Source organism: Salvelinus sp. IW2-2015, linkage group LG25 (genome assembly GCF_002910315.2).
Source record: "Salvelinus sp. IW2-2015 linkage group LG25, ASM291031v2, whole genome shotgun sequence".
Lineage (NCBI taxonomy): Eukaryota > Metazoa > Chordata > Actinopteri > Salmoniformes > Salmonidae > Salvelinus > Salvelinus sp. IW2-2015.
The window spans coordinates 9198093-9216333 of NC_036865.1; the positions used below are offsets into that span (position 1 = coordinate 9198093).

Below are 18241 nucleotides of genomic sequence, written 5' to 3' on the forward strand. Positions count from 1 at the left end.
GAATTGGCCGCCGTCACGCCCAACAAGGGCCCTCGAATATATCGCCGCCTCTGCATGTTTTCAGCCCTAATCCCTTACACATATCTCCATGTGTTTTAAAGGGCAGAAGTGGCATTGCCAGACGCTTGGGAAAAAACACGATCGGTATTTATGTACGTAGCAGACATTCACATGTAGGACTAAGCTATGATGTATAACGACGCTGGATGATTTACTAAAAATATTTCAGGTTGGAATTCCCCCAGGCTCGGTCCCAAATCCCCTTTTATTTTATTTTCGTTGCAAATGCTCTCAAGGCGGTTCCTTTCCTATGTACCTCATGTTTCGACAATAGCCCATACGCCACAGCACATCTAAATGAGCGTTTCTCTCTATGCTACCTAGCTGTAACTGTTACTCCCACACATTACAAATGAAGATGCTGCGCTACTGTAGATTACTATAACAATAGCAACTGGAGCCATTCCATCTGCATTCATGGGAACTGAAATACAGATGATTCCATTATTTTGGCAGCGAGCTGTTGTGCCAGCTTGTCGATACCACTAGAGCGAGTGCTTTGTCTTGTGATGGTGTAGACAGAGAAGGGTTTCAGTGCTGGGTTTTTTTCATCACATTTACCATTGATGTAATTCAGCAGATGCTCTTATCCCTTATCCAGAGTGGCTAACAGTTCTCTAGTTTATTTTACTCCTCTGGCTCCTCTTTGCAAGGACGTTTTCTCTTGGGATGTTTTTTCCCACCACAGTGCCAGCCTTGACCATCCCACAGGGGGCTGTTTAAATCACCTACCATTAACAATAGGCCATAAACCCATCCACCAGCTGCAACCTCACTCTCCATCACACTGGGCTCCCCGACATACAGGATCAATGTGATGATGATGGACGTCTGGATAATGACCATACTTCCACGCTGGTCAAGGCTGAGGTTACTGAGGAGGCATTTGTACCTCTCTCTCTGTGTTGTGTGTCACATTGGTCGTGTGTGTGGCAGGTCTCGGTGGACCCTCCCTGCGTGGTGAAAGAAACCAATTAAGTCATGGGTGTTGTGGCGTATCAGTGTACATTATGTAATATGATGAATGCATGCGAAGCATGTCAGGAAGCCATCTCCATTTTAATATACATGCTCTCCATCTTTCGTGGTTTGCCCCAGAGAATATCATAGAATTAGCCCATGTGTGCCGGTGCTTGCTAGGGACGTGATATTTTCATGGATTTGATGAAATATTAACAGAGGTGGTGGTTTTAATGATCCTCTCCACCTTTTAGAACGCTCTCTTTCTCCATATATCTCTTTCACTCCTTCTCTCTCTCCATCTTCTCATCGCCTTCTTTCTCTCTTATCTCTCTTGCCTTCTCTTTGCCTCTCGCTCTCCCTTTCCTTCTTTCTCTCCCTCTTCTTCCTTCTTCTCTCTCTCCCTCTCTCGTTTTTCTCTCTCACTTCTTCCCTGCTTTCTCTCCTCGGGATAACATCCGCTCGGTTTAACTACGTGAACGGAGAGGTTAGAACCCCCTTCGTTAAAAGGACCGAATGTCTCTAAAAGTAATTTACCATGATTACCGGTCCTCCATCTCCCTGCTTCTTCCTCTGCGGTGCACACAGGCCATGTGAAATGACATATAGCTCCACGTTTTGTTCAAGGCAGGTGTGTGCCTCACGTTCTCCCTCTCTTTCATTTAACCTCCCTCCCTCCCTCCCTCCCTCCTCCCTCCCTCCCTCCCTCCCTCCCTCCCTCCCTCCCCCCTCCCTCCCTCCCTCCCTCCCTCCCTCCCTGTTTATTTCTCTCTGCTCATCTCTCTCTTTCCCGTTCTCTTCTCACTCCCTCGGTCATCAATACTACAGTATTGACTTACTGGCGTCTTTTTTCTGCCGCTGAGAGAGTTTTGAGAGGAGGCCCACAGCCCAGCAGTTCGACTTGTTTATTGAGGTTATGCCTGAGGTTACATGACTCCCCAGTCTGAGTTGTCTGTCGCTCTGTAGCCTTTGAATTAAGCTTCTCAAATGTCTGTATATCTGTTATTTTCATGCCTTCAGCTGTTGTTGGCATACCGTAGCCACCCAGTGTGTATGTGTGTGTGTGTGTGTGTGTGTGTTGGCTGAATTAATGTGGTGGATTAAGTTATCTTTTCCAAGTATGTGTGTACGTGTCATGTTTGGCTCATGTCTGAATGTGTGTCTGTCTGTGTGATATTGTTTACATATATATTGCATTATCAGTAATAGGGGCACAGCTGGCAGGCTTGACAGTTGACAGCTTCATGAAAGGTATGCATTGTCTCATTGTTGTTTTCATACCTTTCTTTAACGTTTCCACACGTCATTGTCGATGGATGATGGTGGAGAGAGATACTCAGCAATCCCTTCAGAATCAAAGTCATCTCGTACTATGAAAGAGACAAAAGCCACCCAGAGATGTTACATTCATACATGCGTTTTGAATATGCTTGACGTGCAGCTCTTCCTGCAACAGTATTATTTAGGCAGACAAGCACCGATGTGTTTTCTGATGCGTGTATGCCCATGGTTTCCTCTACGTAATGTACCAGAGTTGTGTAAGTGAGAGCAGGTGTGGTAAGGTCTTACATCTGTAGAGCAGTTGGAGGTAGCTAAAGGAGACAGGTGTGGTAAGGTCTTACATCTGTAAGAGCAGTTGGAGGTAGCTAAAGGAGACAGGTGTTGGTAAGGTCTTACATCTGTAGAGCAGTTGGAGGTAGCTAAAGGAGACAGGTGTGGTAAGGTCTTACATCTTTAGAGCAGTTGGAGGTAGCTAAAGGAGACAGGTTGGGTAAGGTCTTACATCTTAGAGCAGTTGGAGGTAGCTAAAAGGAGACAGTGTGTGGTAAGGTCTTACATCTGCAGAGCAGTTGGAGGTAGCAAAGGAGACAGGTGTGGTAAGGTCTTACATTCTGTAGAGCAGTTGGAGGTAGCTAAAGGAGACAGGTGTTGGTAAGGTCTTACATCTGTAGAGCAGTTTGGAGGTAGCTAAAGGAGCAGGTTGTGTTAGGTCTTAACATCTGTAGAGCAGTTGGAGGTAGCTAACGGAGACAGGGTGGTTAGGTCTTACATCTGTAGAGCAGTTGGAGGTAGCTAAAGGAGACAGGTGTGGTAAGGTCTTACATCTGTAGAGCAGTTGGAGGTAGCTAACGGAGACAGGTGTGGTTAGGTCTTACATCTGCAGAGCACTTGGCAGGTAGCTAACGGAGGACAGGTGTGGTAAGGTCTTACATCTGTAGAGCAGTTGGAGGTAGCTAAAGGAGACAGGTGTGCGTAAGGTCTTACATCTGTAGAGCAGTTGAGGTAGCTAAGGAGACAGGTGTGGTAAGGTCTTACATCTGTAGAGCAGTTGGAGGTAGCTAAAGGGAACAGGTGTGGTAAGGTCTTACATCTGTAGAGCAGTTGGACGGTAGCTAAAGGAGACAGGTGTGGGGTAAGGTCTTACATCTGTAGAGCAGTTGGAGGTAGCTAAAGGAGACAGGTGTGGTAAGGTCTTACATCTGTAGAGCAGTTGGAGGTAAGCTAAAGGAGACAGGTGTGGTAAGGTCTTACATCTGTAGAGCAGTTGGAAGGTAGCTAAAGGAGACAGGTGTGGGTTAGGTCTTACATCTGTAGAGCAGGTGGAGGTAGCTAAAGGAGACAGTGTGGTAAGGTCTTACATCTGTAGAGCAGTTGGAGGTAGCTAAAGGAGACAGGTGTGGTAAGGGTCTTACATCTGTAGAGCAGTTGGAGGTAGCTTAAAGGAGACAGGTGTGGTAAGGTCTTACATCTGTAGAGCAGTTGGAGGTAGCTAAAGGAGACAGGTGTGGTTAGGTCTTTACATCTGTAGAGCAGTTGGAGGTAAGCTAACGGAGACAGGTGTGGTTAGGTCTTACATCTGTAGAGCAGTTGGAGGAGCTAAAGGAGACAGTGTGTGGTAAGGTCTTACATCTGTAGAGCAGTTGGAGGTAGCTAACGGAGACAGGTGTGGTTAGGTCTTACATCGTGCAGAGCAGTTGGAGGTAGCTAACGGAGACAGGTGTGGTTAGGTCTTACATCTGTAGAGCAGTTGGAGGTAGCTAAAGGAGACAGGTGTGGTAAGGTCTTACATCTGTAGAGCAGTTGGAGGTAGCTAAAGGAGACAGGTGTGGTAAGGTCTTACATCTGTAGAGCAGTTGGAGGTAGCTAAAGGAACAGGTGTGGTAAGGTCTTACATCTGTAGAGCAGTTGGAGGTAGCTAAAGGAGACAGGTGTGGTAAGGTCTTACATCTGTAGAGCAGTTGGAGGTAGCTAAAAGGAGACAGGTGTGGTTAGGTCTTACATCTGTAGAGCAGTTGGAGGTAGCTAAAGAGGACAGGTGTGGTAAGGTCTTACATCTGTAGAGCAGTTGGAGGTAGCTAAAGGAGACAGGTGTGGTAAGGTCTTACATCTGTAGAGCAGTTGGAGGTAGCTAAAGGAGACAGGTGTTTGTCTCTACCTGTCATACGGGTTGTCTTGATTCTTCAACTACTATATAGGGTCTACTGTATATGTCACTCATATGTGGTTGTATGATCGGGTCTATGAACCCGTGTTAGTCTTTATTCGTTATGGTGTGACTGGTATCCTTACCAATCTGTCTCGCACTTTATTGCAGTTTCTGTGTAGACCAGTACCTCTGTTGCTCTGACGATGACCCGACTGACGTGTTTGTTTCTCCTCCTCTCCTCCAGAGATCAGCCGGGTGCGCAAGGACATGTACAACGACACGCTAAACGGCAGCACAGAGAAGKGGAGCAGRGAGCTCCCTGACGCAGTGGGCCCCATCGTGCAGCTCCAGGAGAAGCTCTTTGTCCCTGTTAAAGAGTACCCCGATGTGAGTACAACCTGTCGTGCGATTATGCACGCACGCGCGCACTCACGTCATCTCCCCACACACACGCGCGCACCTGAAGGACCACCACCAAGTTTCCAATGAAAAATGTATGTTTGCGTCAAGGCACTTTCCTAGATTCATCTGAATAATATCATTTCTGGTATACTGGGCGCAGCTCTATTCAGTATAAAGCTTATTGGATTACTAGGTTTTTACAAATCCAGGTAATCTAGTTTCCTCTGCATTAGAAGATGGGCCCATATCCCAGTTATTGATTAGGTTAGGAGGTGGGCGGAGGGGGATTCTGACTGGACATGTAAACCTGAGGGATAGCTACCGTTATTGGACTGATATGTCCTATGTGCAGAATAGTTTCACCTTCCCTGTATTTATTGACATGGTCTTGAATAATGTCCCTCAATGAATTCCCTTAATCTGAATCATACCAGTACTGTACAATCACCACTACATTGTTGAAAGATTCTGAAAATAGAAAATTCTGTAATTTACGGTCCGGTACCATATCTACTATATCATTTCTGAACTGCTGTGCTGTTTCTTTACCTCGGTATTATTAGTCATGTAAACATATTATATCATTAAAAAAACACAGAAATACATTAGATAGTGGGTACTAGGCAGAAGATGCAGTATGTACCTCAAATAATCTGTAGAAGTCCTCACATTGYACTCCCCTCAACCGTATGTTGATTCTAACTCGCACCTGAACCTGCCTAGCAGTTAACAAATCTTTTAAGCAATCGCCTTCAGATCCTGCTCGCCTAACCCTCCTGGCCCAGGGGGAGCGAGTCGAGCTCCGAGCTGATTGATCCCAATGAACTTGTTTCTTTGAGTGGCGGATTCTTGCGTGGGCAGCATTAGTGGAGGTGAATCCTTGGAGGTTTAAACACACCGCTCCAGTCCAGATTAGTCCGCTGTATTTCTGCTGAAGTTTTAAGGCTATAAAATGGTTGTTTATGCCACCTTATTTCCCCAGGGCGGTTGAGTCAGACCGTTTCCTATTGACCAGTGTATCTGGAAATATTGGATTCCTTCCCCCAGAAGAGCCATTTTCATGTTGCATGTTATGAATTTGTAACAAATTGTGAATATGGATATTGTGGTAAATGTAGTTGATGTATGAATTGATTGAGCTTTGGTGACATTCCTTTAGGAATTGAGGGGTACTGTCTCTGCAGTCTGTCTGCCTGTGTTGGCTGTAGATAGTGTGAGCTACGTTTATGGGTCTTTTAGTTTCTATATCCGTCCTTGTGTGTTTGTCTGCTCTACTAATCTCCTGGAAAGGCCAGCAGCAGAAGAGTGACTGGGTGTCGATGCTGGCTGTCCTTGCTGCTCTGAAGGACAGAGGGGATCATTATTACTGAGGATGGGTTCATTAGGAACACTGGGAGATGAAATGCCAGGACTTCAAGTTGCCCCCACCGTGAGAGTGCTGAGCCCTGTGTGTGTGTGTGTGTGTGTGCTGTGTGGTGTGTGTGTGTGTGTGTGTGTGTGTGTGTGTGTGTGTGTGTGTGTGTGTGTGTGTGTGTGTGTGTGTGTGAGTGTGTGTGTGTGTGTGTGTGTGTGTGTGTGTGTGTGTGTGTGTGTGTGTGTGTGTGTGTGTGTGTGTGTAGTGTTGTGTGGATGTTTGTGGCATACAGTTATCATGACTGATAGTGACGTGTTTTCCACAGGTTAGAGTAGTTAACCCCTTAGAGTCGATGTCCACGCATAATCAAAACACCCCCATCAAAATCTGCCCGTTTAAGATAGAGATATCTGTAATCCACCACATCCGCCGACGTCACCCGTACGCATCTGCGGTGAAAGTTGGCAGAGCTAGAGCGGTGTTTGTCAGACCCTGAGGCATCCCYAAAATCGGTCATCTCACAAAAACGTCMATATTTATTTTTTGATTTGATTTTACCTTAAGGGGTCCTAAAATTCCAAATCAAATAGCTAAATGATCCTCGGTAGCACCTCTCACCTGGAGACAGTAAGAAATGGCTAATTGCATAGGACCCCGATGTAGGAAAGCATTAACTTCAAATTGTCAGCTCTGAAAGCAGGTGTGTTCATGGCTCTTCATGGAGCTGCTTCCGAAGCACTTAAATTATAGAACCGGGTGGCATAGCAGGTGGGAGGAGGGAGCGATGGTGTGTGTGTGTGTGTGTGCGCGTGCTGGGCATACTTACTGAGGGATGCCAATTACCTCCACTTGGAGGGTAATGATAAAAGGCAGGCATAGGGTGCTACCCTGGAGAGGATGAGATGGGGGTATTGAGAAGGACGAAATGGGTAGATGGGTGATGGTGGGGCGGGGCGGGTAGGGGGTGGCATGGTGTGAAGGGAGAAGTGACGAGGTGCTGAGAGAGGTGCTGGGTGGCTTCATGGAGTAGAGGGAGTGAAGGTGGGGGGTAAAGCAGGGAGCTACAGTAAGGGGAAGTGTCGCGATGGAAGGAGAGGCTGGGAGAGATGTTGGTATGAGGAGTGAGAGGGCAGTGGGTTGCAAAGAAGTGTGTGTGTGTGCGGGCGGGTGTGTGTGTGTGCGTGTGCGTGTGAGGTGATGATGAATGTGTGAGTGAGATGAGGTGGGGGAATCGGGGCAGGGGAGTCTTGGCCTGGTCTGTTTAATAAAGAGAGAAAACAACCTCGTGTCTGGGACAGGAGAGCAGCGGCACGGAAATGAATTTGCCCCTTCAAACTCCTCGCAGTGCTGCCGCCACCGGCTTGGCAGCCCACACCCGTTCCAATTTGCAGAACAATGTTATTAGGCAGTGAGATACAGAAATCCAGAAGGGCATTGCCTCTCAGTTTGTATTGTTTGTTTGTCATCATTCGGGTATTGCAGTCTGTGTGTGTGTGTGTGTGTGTGTGAGGTGTGTCGTGTGTGTGGTGGTGTGTGTGTGTGTGTGTGTGGTGTGTGTGTGTGTGTGTGTGTGTGTGTGTTGTGTGTGTGTGTGTGTGTGGTGTGTGTGGTGTGTGTGTGTGTGTGTGTGTGTGGTGTGTGTGGTGTGTGTGTGTGAAAAAAGAAGGGAATAGTGTAGCTAGATAGTGGTCCATGGATGGTATTCTAGTCTATTTCTGGGGGTTGTGGTGAATACAACAGTCTGAGTTGGAGGGTGGAGGGAAGAGGGTGGAGGGAGGGGGACAGGCAATGTGAATGAGCTGTCGTCATCCATCATTTGGCTGCTGCGTGTCCTTTTCTGGGTCATGCTTGTCCACAGCGGAGATGAGCGAGAGAGACCACAACTGATTATTAATTAATTAGAAGCATGTGCGGCTGGATTGATTCTCCCTCGGTCTTCTCATTTGGCCTTGGCCATCCTTCACAAACGTCAAGGGGGGAGGGAGGGAGGGAGAGCAGGGACGTGCGTGTTTGGTGCACGTCCTTGCATAGGTGTTTGTGTGTGTGTTTGAGAGAGAYAGGTCAGGGCAGGGGGGAGTGACTTTGGGTTTAGGAGGGCAGCCCTCCCCCCCATCCCTGCTGCTGGAGGTCCACTTGAGGTGCAAAGAAGATTGAGTGAAGGGGTGAGATAGAAGGAGAGGAGGGAGGGCTGTCTGTGTCTGTGATTAGGTGAGCTATGGCATATAAATTAGCCCCCTCATTAATGCGATGATTATAAACAGCGCTAGACGCAGGGGAGACGCAGGGGAGAGAGGAAGGTGCCAGCAACACTGCAACACAGGCGTTGTGGATCACTGCTTGGCTAATGAAGGTTAATTAGGGTTCATTAGGACATTAGGACCGCTCCGACAACACACAGCATCATCACCCAGGAGGGGCTGAGGCCGGGATGAGGGGCTGAGGCCGGGATGAGGGGCTGAGGCCGGGATGAGGCTCACCTCATTCTGTCATTCACCACACACAGATCAAACAGATGACGCAAAACCAATGTCAGTCTACTAAATCTATGGGAAGGGAAATCATTTACGCTGGAAATGAAAAGTGGGATTATATATGATTCCAAATAGGAAGAAGGTAGATGCCATTTTCTGATTACTGTTACGACGAGCCAAAAGGAATGTCTCGTACTATTTTCAAGGCCCTGCTCTCCCGGGTTTCATGTTCAAACACACTTTAAAAGATATGTGAATGTCCATTGGTATTTATCATTGGGTCAATTATGATAAGGTCAATAATCACTCACAAGAACGCGCACACGTACAGTGCACACACGCACGCACACACCCTCTCCTGAAGGAGCTATCTGGCCTTTCTTCTTCCACGCTCAGCCTCTTGTCCTCCATAATAATGAAAACAAAAGACATCCTGCAAAAGGGAATTAGAGCAGAGTGCGATTTAGAAGCCATGCAATAATTAATTTGCCTATTACAGCGGCTAGCTCGTTTATCTTCATAAGATAATAACATCAGTGTGAGTGTCTGGTGGTTGGTCCATCGTGCTCTCAGTCTTAAATGGCCTTAATTATGTTCAGCTCTCCCGTTTTATTGTAGCTGATGGAAAACACACTTCATCTCCACTGTCCAGATTGGGTAAATAGGGCGAGTCCTTTAAAATCAGATATTAGACATTCCATTAGCTTCAATGGATTTTCTTACTTTCCTGCTCCCTCTCTCTCTCTCTCTCTCTCTCTCTCTCTCTCTCTTAGTTTCGGGGGAGCAGTGGGGAGTGGAGGTGAGGTGGGTTGAGTCGGGGCTGCAGGGTCCACTAAGTCAATCTGTCTCTGTCCTGTTGGCGTCTCCGGCTGGCTGCTGTAGTTAGGCTGCTCTCCCTCTCTGATCAATACTATGGATGGGATTTGGATCCACCATTTTCACTCCAATGATTTGTACCATTCCATCCACCCGTTCCAGTGTCCACCCATCCAAATCCCATGGTGGAAATCGCGCTGTTGGGCCGAGATTGTGGGAGACTCACTTGCTTTATAAATACATGGACAGTGGACACGCGTACATTTGTGTTTGACCCCAGCGCACCTGCTGTGGGCCTGTGTTGGTTCTTTACAAGAAAGAGAATGCCCATCGTGATCCTGAGTGAGCTGCAGCTGCCGTGTGGCTCACTCAACGGCCTGACGGATAAGGGTAAACACTGGAAGAGGGACGTGATGGGGGGTTAGGGGGTAGGGGGCACCCTCCACAAAGACAATGTTCCTGTCTGAAACACACTCACCTGCCACCGCTGATAACACAAATTCCCTCTCTCACATTGCCAGTTACTCGCACAGATTTCGCCTGACAAGATGGGAAATGGGATTCTAATTCTGCCCTTTTTGTACTCCTCTCGAAACGCACGCGCAAGGACACTCACGCGCAAGGACACTCACGGGCAAGGACACTCACGGGCAAGGACACTCACGGGCAAGGACACTCACGGGCAAGGACACACACACCATAGGGCAATATTAACATGTGCAATGTCCATATGGCAAGAGATTTCGCTTTATTTTGAAACGCCACTCAGCCGTGTGTAAAGTCCATTTTTATAGTTTACTCTGTCGTCTTTCTCCCTCTCTTTCGTTGCAGCTGCTTCCCACACACACCAAGCCCCGCCCCCTGCCAATCAAGCAGCACAGTTCCTCCTCCCCGCTGTTAGATTCACTAGAAGTTTGCATGCTGTTCTGTTAGGTCAAATGCAGTCAACAGATTGTTTCCGAACAGGAACGATGCTGCTTTACACTTTGGTTCTTAATGGAAAACATTCTACCTCTATGATTCCAACAGTTCCTCCAAGTGTTTTGATCTATATCGCAAGTGAAATCGCAATCGCAATATTTGGTCAAAAAGAAAATCACAATTCGATTTTTCTGGCCCATATCATGCAACCCTAACACACACACACACACACACACACACACACACACACACACACACCTGTCCTCTCAATACACACACAGCCTCAATATGCCCGATACCCCACCTCGGTCCTACTCGGAGGCATTCATCACTGCCAAATGCATCAAAGTACTGAACTTGGTGTGATGGGAGAGTAGAGAGGGAACACAAAGCAGAGTAGAGCAGGAGATGAGAGACGAATGCTCCTGAAGGAGGAATATCAAAATACAGTTGACAGAGGAAGACTGGAGGAAGACTGGAGGAAGATTGGAGAAAGACTGGAGGGAGACCGAAGGGGCCCTGAGAAGTGTGGCTTTTGAGTCCCCTTTCACTTCCACGCTGTCACTTGCGCTTTGTTGAGTCGGAGTTGTGTCACATGAATAAGCAGCATGTGTAAAAGAGCCCTGGCGACGCCGCTCACAGAATTCACAGATGCTTTTTTTATGACCCAATTACGGAGGAGGAATGTTTGACTATGGCTCCTGCTTGTGCCATCAAACGCCCCGCAACTTATCCAGAACGCTGCAGCCCGTCTGGTGAGCAACCTTCCAAGTTCTCTCATGTCACCCCGGTCCTCCACACACTCCACTGGCTTCCAGTCGAAGCTCACATCCACCACAAGACCATGGTGTTTACCTACGGAATAGAAAGAGGAACTGCCCTCCCTACCTTCAGGCTATGCTCAAACCCTACACCCCAACCGAGCACTCCGTTCTGCCACTCCGGTCTCTTTGGCCCTCCCACCCCTTCGGGAGGGCAGCTCCTGCTCAGCCCAGTCAAACCTCTTCTCTGTCCTGGAACCCCAATGGTGAAACCAGCTTCCCCTGAAGCTAGGACAGCAGAGTCCCTGCCCATCTTCCAAAAACATCTGAAACCCTACCTCTTCATCGTAAATAATCCCACAGCACCCCCTTCGCACCCCCTGTAGCCTAGTTATGTGATTTGTGTTCCCTGTGAATGGGAGCTGAGCTGTACTTATGAAAATTAGGAAGTCCTGTGGTTTCTCTGATTGTCCAGACCCAAAGGGCACCTTGGAGCATATTTTCTCCTGGAGCAAAGGAAGTGTGATTGACTAGAGTGACACCTCTGATTGAGCTCTTAAGCGCCATTGTGAAAACCTGTATACCTCTGTGATGCCCAATCAAAGTGAGATTGCAAAGGGAAGTCAACAGAATGATTTTAAATGGTAGGCATTGATAATATGCTGAAGGCTGGTTCTGTGGAGTACCCTGTATCCCTATGCTGAGATATGGCCTTTGTTGGTTTCTTTCTCATTGGGAGCGGTGTGTGTTGTGTATGAAGGCATAGTTCATGGCAAAGCAGCAGAATGTGCCCTTTTCAACCATGCCAGGTGCAACATCTTACTGTGGCAGCTGACAAATGGCTAAAACAACTGGGCTTTCAGCAAGGGCAAAATACAAGGAAAGACAGGATGGGCTCTGTTTATCATGTCATCTCTTCACAAATCAAATCAAAGTTTATTTGTCACGTGCGCGAATGCAACCTTACAGGGAAAGTGCTTACTTACAGGCCCTAACCAACCGTGCAATTTTAAGTAAATATAGGTATTAGACTAAAAATAGTATTAGAGCTTCACATTTAGAGCTATGGAGGATGAAACTGGAGATTCTACAATGTTTTTAGCTGTGTACATATCACATTTTGTACTTAACATTTGTTTCTTCTTGGTTGATATTATAACATAACAAATAGGGGATCTTCAAGTTGTCCCTGAATTACAGACCAATGAATATAATTCCCATAGAGAGTGAGAGAGGAGAGGAGAAAGGGGGAGCGAAGAGACCAAATGAAAAGAAGTGATTCACATTACGGGCAAGCACAAGATAAACATTTCATCGTGCTCATCGCACAGTACGTCACTTTTGACACGAGACTGCGCATCCGACAGAAAGAAAATCCGTCTCCAGCCCCTGAACCTCATTTGACTGGATTCTCGATACTTGAGGCTCATTATTTTGCTTTAATAGCCACAGAGGAGGAGTAACCATAGCAGTCTATACGTTTCCCACAGGTCTTCATAACCTACGTCCTGTAGTGTCGAGTCGACTCTGATTCAAAACACTATCAATGTGACTGTATTACATGAAGTGATCAGTGGAGATAATGGTGAATGCCAATCTGCAAAATCTTTCATTGTTGTTCTGTTTTTGCTTGTATTCAGTGGGTATAGTTGCTATAAACTTTATACACTTTGATAGTGACTGCCAGCAGTCAGTCAGTCAGTCAGTCATTCAGTAACTCAGTTATTTAGTCACTCAGTCAGTCAGTCAGTTAGTCTGTATGTCAATCAGTTAGTCTGCCTGTCTGTCTGTCAGTCGTTAGTCAGTCGTCAGTTAGTCTGCCAGTCTGCCAGTATGCCAGTCTGCCAGTATGCCAGTCTGTCAGTCTGTCAATCAGTCAATCAGTTAGTCTGTCTCTCTTGTCCATCAAAGCTCAGGACCTGTCTGTGTGTCAGTATCAGTCCCAGCTCATCGATAGGCAGCCCTCATGAATCCTGACTGACAGGCAGTGGAGGCCAGTGAAGAACAGAGAGGAGCCTAGGCTGCTGATCGATGGGGTAACGATCGCTGAGCCTTATCCTGTCAGTGGCGCCTCAGGGCTGGTTGCAAGGCGCTCCCGGATATCGAGGAGAGAAGGATGCTCCTGAAGGAGGGATATCAAAATGCAGGTGACAGAGGAAGACCGCCAAAAGACTGGAGGAAGACCGAGAGGCGCTAAGAAGTGTTGCTTTGAGTCCCCTTTCACTTCCACACTGTCACTTGCGCTTTGTTGAGTCGGAGTTGTGTCACATGAATAAGGCAGCGTGTGTAAAAGAGCCCTGGCGACGCCGCTCACAGAATTCACAGATGCTTTTTTATGACCCAATTTACGGAGGAGGGAATGTTTGACTATGATAATGCCTTTTGTCTTCTCATGCTTTGGAATACTAAAAAGGGCTCAAGTATCTGAATAGACGGCTCAGGTATTTTGTTGAAATGTGGTAGGTAGGAAAAGAACATTTACAGGACATGGTCATCGTCTACATGAGGATGCTTATCATCATCATCATCATCATGACAGGGTGTAATAGACAGAGCCATATCCTAAATCTCTTGGCAGCTGCCTTGATGTTGTCTCCTGAATTGTAGGCTGAAAGTGATGGTCGTTCTATGGCTAGTGGCTTTGTATCACAGGAGGCTGTTGAGGGGAGGACGGCTCATAATCCCTCTAATCTCTCTGACATCAATGCAAATGTATTCAAAAATCGAATCAAACACTTCATGAGAGCCCATGAGCTCATGTTGCACAACATTTCTATAGGCTGTGCAATGGTGTGAGAAAACAGAGCGATCTATTAAAAAGAGGAGGATCCCATCAGCTTTCTATAGGCTAGACCTACTATATTTATTTCTCAACTTTCCTAATAATAAGCACATCGCTTCTCTTTTCAACAGCAGTATTTCTTACCTGGCTGYCATGAAAATGAACCACGGGAAAAGCGTTGTCCATTCAAGTTGATAGATGACATTTTCCCACTGCCCCTGTTTCGAGACAGGTGCATGATAATGGTCCYTTCTGAATCYAAACTAATTTCACACCTATATTATTTAGTTTAAGTAAAGACAAGATTAAATCAAGAATAGTGTGATCGGTGACAATAGTAGCCTATCACTTGTGAATGATATATTATCACTTGTGAGTGATGTCCAGCATAAGGCAAGAAACAGACCATACTTTTTTTGCAACTTTTTAAAATCATAGACACACACCTCATGTAGCCTAGCCCATGGGCCTATATGTTTTGATATAGTTTGTATCACAATTAAAGTGTCCAAATAACTTCTTAAAATTAATCACATTAATCCGCTTTACAACGGGTGTAGAGCCTAACTGGCATACATACGCATCGTGTATACAATAGGTCAACTTTTGTACTATGGGGGATAGTAGATTGACAGAGGCTACTGCTTTTGCTGTTCGTTAGGCCTACTCATCTTGTTGGGTGACGAAAAGTAAATGTGGACAGTTCTTCCAATATCTTCAATATGCACCTCAGAATTTGATAAGGACGCCCGCAGTTGCATCCCCGATGTGTCTGTCTTCACTTGTAGCCTGTGAGAAAGACCACAGAGAGCCATGTGAGTAAGAGGTGCTTCAGCACGCAGCCGGGAGAAGGGAATTATAATTATTATATTCAGCCCAAGGGCACAACGGCCACTGGCCGCAAAATGCATGGATTTTTTTAGGGTGCATTATAACCACACAAAGGGGATGTAGCCGGGAAATTTAAGGCATTATCAAGTGCTTGTCAAATTGGGAATGAGAGACTGATGAAGTGTGTGCAGACTGCCCAAAAAACAAAGCAGAGCTCATGCCTTTCATGCAACTTTTTTCAAACCATCATTGGAGTCGCATCAAAACATATAGACCAACATTTGTATCACAACTAAAGTTACATAAATAACTCTAAACTAAGTATATAGGAGGACCTGTTTCTTTGTTAACCGCTCAACACAGAATAGCCGCATGTGCTCACTCCCTCAAATCATTTGGAGACAATATTATTTATATTTTATTCAGCTATGTTCAGTTGTATTCTTCATACTATAAAATAATGCCACAGAATTCTAAGCAAATGCTGTCTACTAAATTAACTAGTGTAGCCCACAGCCATGTGGCACAGCCAGATCAGGGCCGAACATACAGTAAGGACAACTCATAGTATGCTATTCTGTTCTTCTGAAATAGTCTACATTTTCTTCATTTCCTGTTTTGACCTGTCTAAAATAAATAATGGATTTATTGTGATGGTGTAGCCTATATTACATGGATTTATTAGACTTTTTCAAATGTAGATGTTCCAAAGGTCTGCATCAGTGGCTTGTAGGCTATGAGTGGAAGCCAGGAGATGCTAAGTGTTTATGTTGATTACGGTCAATTACTGTGAGACTGGAAGTTATTTGCTTGACAATCACCGGCTGGCAAAATTTCATGACCGCAACAGCCCTACCTGAGAGTGGAGATAAGTACTGTAGCCTAGCTATGTGATTTTTGTTCTTTGTGAATGTGAGCTGAGCTGTACTTATGAAAATTAGAAAGTCCTGTGGTTTCTCTGATTGTCCAGACCCAAAGGGCACCTTGGAACATATTTTTCTCCAGGAGACAAGAACGCTTGATTGACTAGAGCAGGGATTGGCGACTTTGATGGGGGTGAGGGCCACAAAAAAAACGGAACTCATCATGAGGGACTGCAGTGGCTCGTGGGTCTGCGTACCCACATCCATACCCCCACCTTGCGAGCAAAACAGAGAAGAGAAAAAAATMTACTTGCAATTTCCTGCAATTCTACACATTTTGCCATGAGGTGTAGAGAAAATATTTCAGTTTTAAAGCAAGTTTGCTGCAAATCTACAGATCGTTCCATGGGGCGGAGAGAAGATTTAGCAATTTTTTAACTTATTTCATGCAATTCTACACATACTGTAGGTTCTAGACAAATTTTTGCTGAATTTGAAATGATAGCTGATGATCAGTGGGCCCCATACCAGTCGGTAATTGGACCATGCTTACTACAGGTTTAGATAGCTGGCTGGTAAACTTACTAACTAATCTAAAACATTTTTGTTCACATCGGCCAATTGTGTGACTGCTGATGCACAACCAAATTCGAAATTCCACGTCGTGTGTTGTTATTTTAACACTCAACAGTAAGTAACAAAAAAATGTAAATGGTTTTAGATTGGTCCGCGGTCCCTACTAAAGGGGGCGGGCCATGGACCGCCAGTTGCCCATCCCTGGACTAGAGTGACACCACAGACTGACTGAGCTCTCAAGCGCCATTGTGAAAACCTGTATACCTCTGTGATGCCCAATCAAAGTGAGATTGCAAAGGGAAGTCAACAGAATGATTTTAAATGGTAGGCATTGATAATTATGCTGAAGGCTGGTTCTGTGGAGTACCCTGTATCCCTATGCTGAGATATGGCCTTTGTTGGTTTCTTTCTCATTGTGTTGTGTATGAAGGCATAGTTCATGGCAAAGCAGCAGAATGTGCCCTTTTCAACCATGCCAGGTGCAACATCTTACTGTGGCAGCTGACAAATGGCGAAAACAACTGGGCTTTCAGCAAGGGCAGAAATACAAGGAAAGACAGCATGTGCCTTGTTTATCATGTCCATCTCTCACAAGCTTCACATTTAGAGCTATGGAGGATGAAACTGGAGATTCTACAATGTTTTTAGGCTTGTACATATCACATTTTGTACTTAACATTGTTTTCTTTCTGGTTGATATTATAACATAACAAATAGATGGATCTTCAAGTTGTCCCTGAATTACAGACCAATGAATATAATTCCCATAGAGAGGGAGAGAGGAGAGGAGAAAGGGGGAGCGAGAGAGCCAAATGAAAAGAAGTGATTCACATTACGGGCAAAGCACAAGATAAACATTCATCGTTGCTCATCGCACAGTACGTCACTTTTGACACGAGAGCTGCGCATCCGACAGAAAGAAAATCCGTCTTCCAGCCCCTGAACCTCATTTGACTGGATTCTCGATACTTGAGGCTCCATTATTTTTGCTGCACAGTGCTTTAATAGCCACAGAGGAGGTGGTAACCATAGCAGTCTATACGTTTCCCACAGGTCTTCATAACCTACGTCCTGTAGTGTCGAGTCGACTCTGAAGTGATCAGTGGAGATAATGGTGAATGCCAATCTGCAAAATCTTTCATTGTTCACTGTTTTGCTTGTTTTCAGGGGGTATAGTTGCCATAAACTTTTTTTGTAATGCAGTCAGTCACACCATCTATCTGTCTTTCTGTCAGTTAGTGAGGCAGCCTTTCAGTCTGTCAGGCAGTCAGTCAGTCAGTCAGTCTGTCTCTCGTGTCCATCAAGGTTCAGGACCTGTCTGTGTGTCAGTCTCAGTCCCAGCTCATCGATAGGCAGCCCTCCTGAGTCCTGACTGACAGGCAGTGTGAGGGCCAGTGAAGAGAAGAGCAGAGAGGAGCCTAGGCTGCTGATCAATGGGGGAACGATCGCTAAGCCTTATCTTGTCAGCAGCGGCCCAGGGCTGGTCGCAAGGCACTCCCGGATGTCGCCGTCGAGCGCCGTTGTGTCAGAGCACCGGGCAGGTGATAAGGCCGTGAGATTACAGCGAAATGGAGGGGTCAAACAAGGGGCTCCCTTGAGAGACCTCCTCACCTTGTTTTTTTGTTCTTTCTCTCTGTGTTTTCATATCTTTGTATCTGATTCCTCTCTCTTCTCAACATGTCAGACTGGAGAAAACCCATTAACATTTCCATTACAGATATCGTTCAACTGTCTACTATGTCCTCATACATACATATCAATGATAAAGTGACCTGTTGTCTGCATTGAAGAACTGCTCGGGTTTTAAGCGCTGGTTCTAATGCGTGTGTGCGTTTGTGTTTCTCTGGCAGTTTAACTTTGTGGGCCGGATCCTGGGACCACGGGGGCTGACAGCCAAGCAGCTGGAGGCAGAGACAGGATGTAAAATCATGGTGCGTGGAAAAGGCTCCATGAGGGACAAGAAGAAGGTGAGGCGAGCACAAACACACTCACCCACACACACTAACACACACACACA

The 18241-nt window shown here is 46.1% G+C and overlaps 1 protein-coding gene across 1 annotated transcript in view; it reads left to right on the top strand.

Moving 5' to 3' along the window:
* LOC111951696 (KH domain-containing RNA-binding protein QKI) overlaps positions 1-18241 on the top strand; it is a 100383-nt gene that overhangs the window by 35304 nt on the left and 46838 nt on the right. Inside the window, 2 exon segments of the mRNA XM_070434822.1 lie at positions 4692-4834; positions 18075-18191. Coding sequence (XP_070290923.1) covers positions 4692-4834; positions 18075-18191 — 260 coding nt within the window.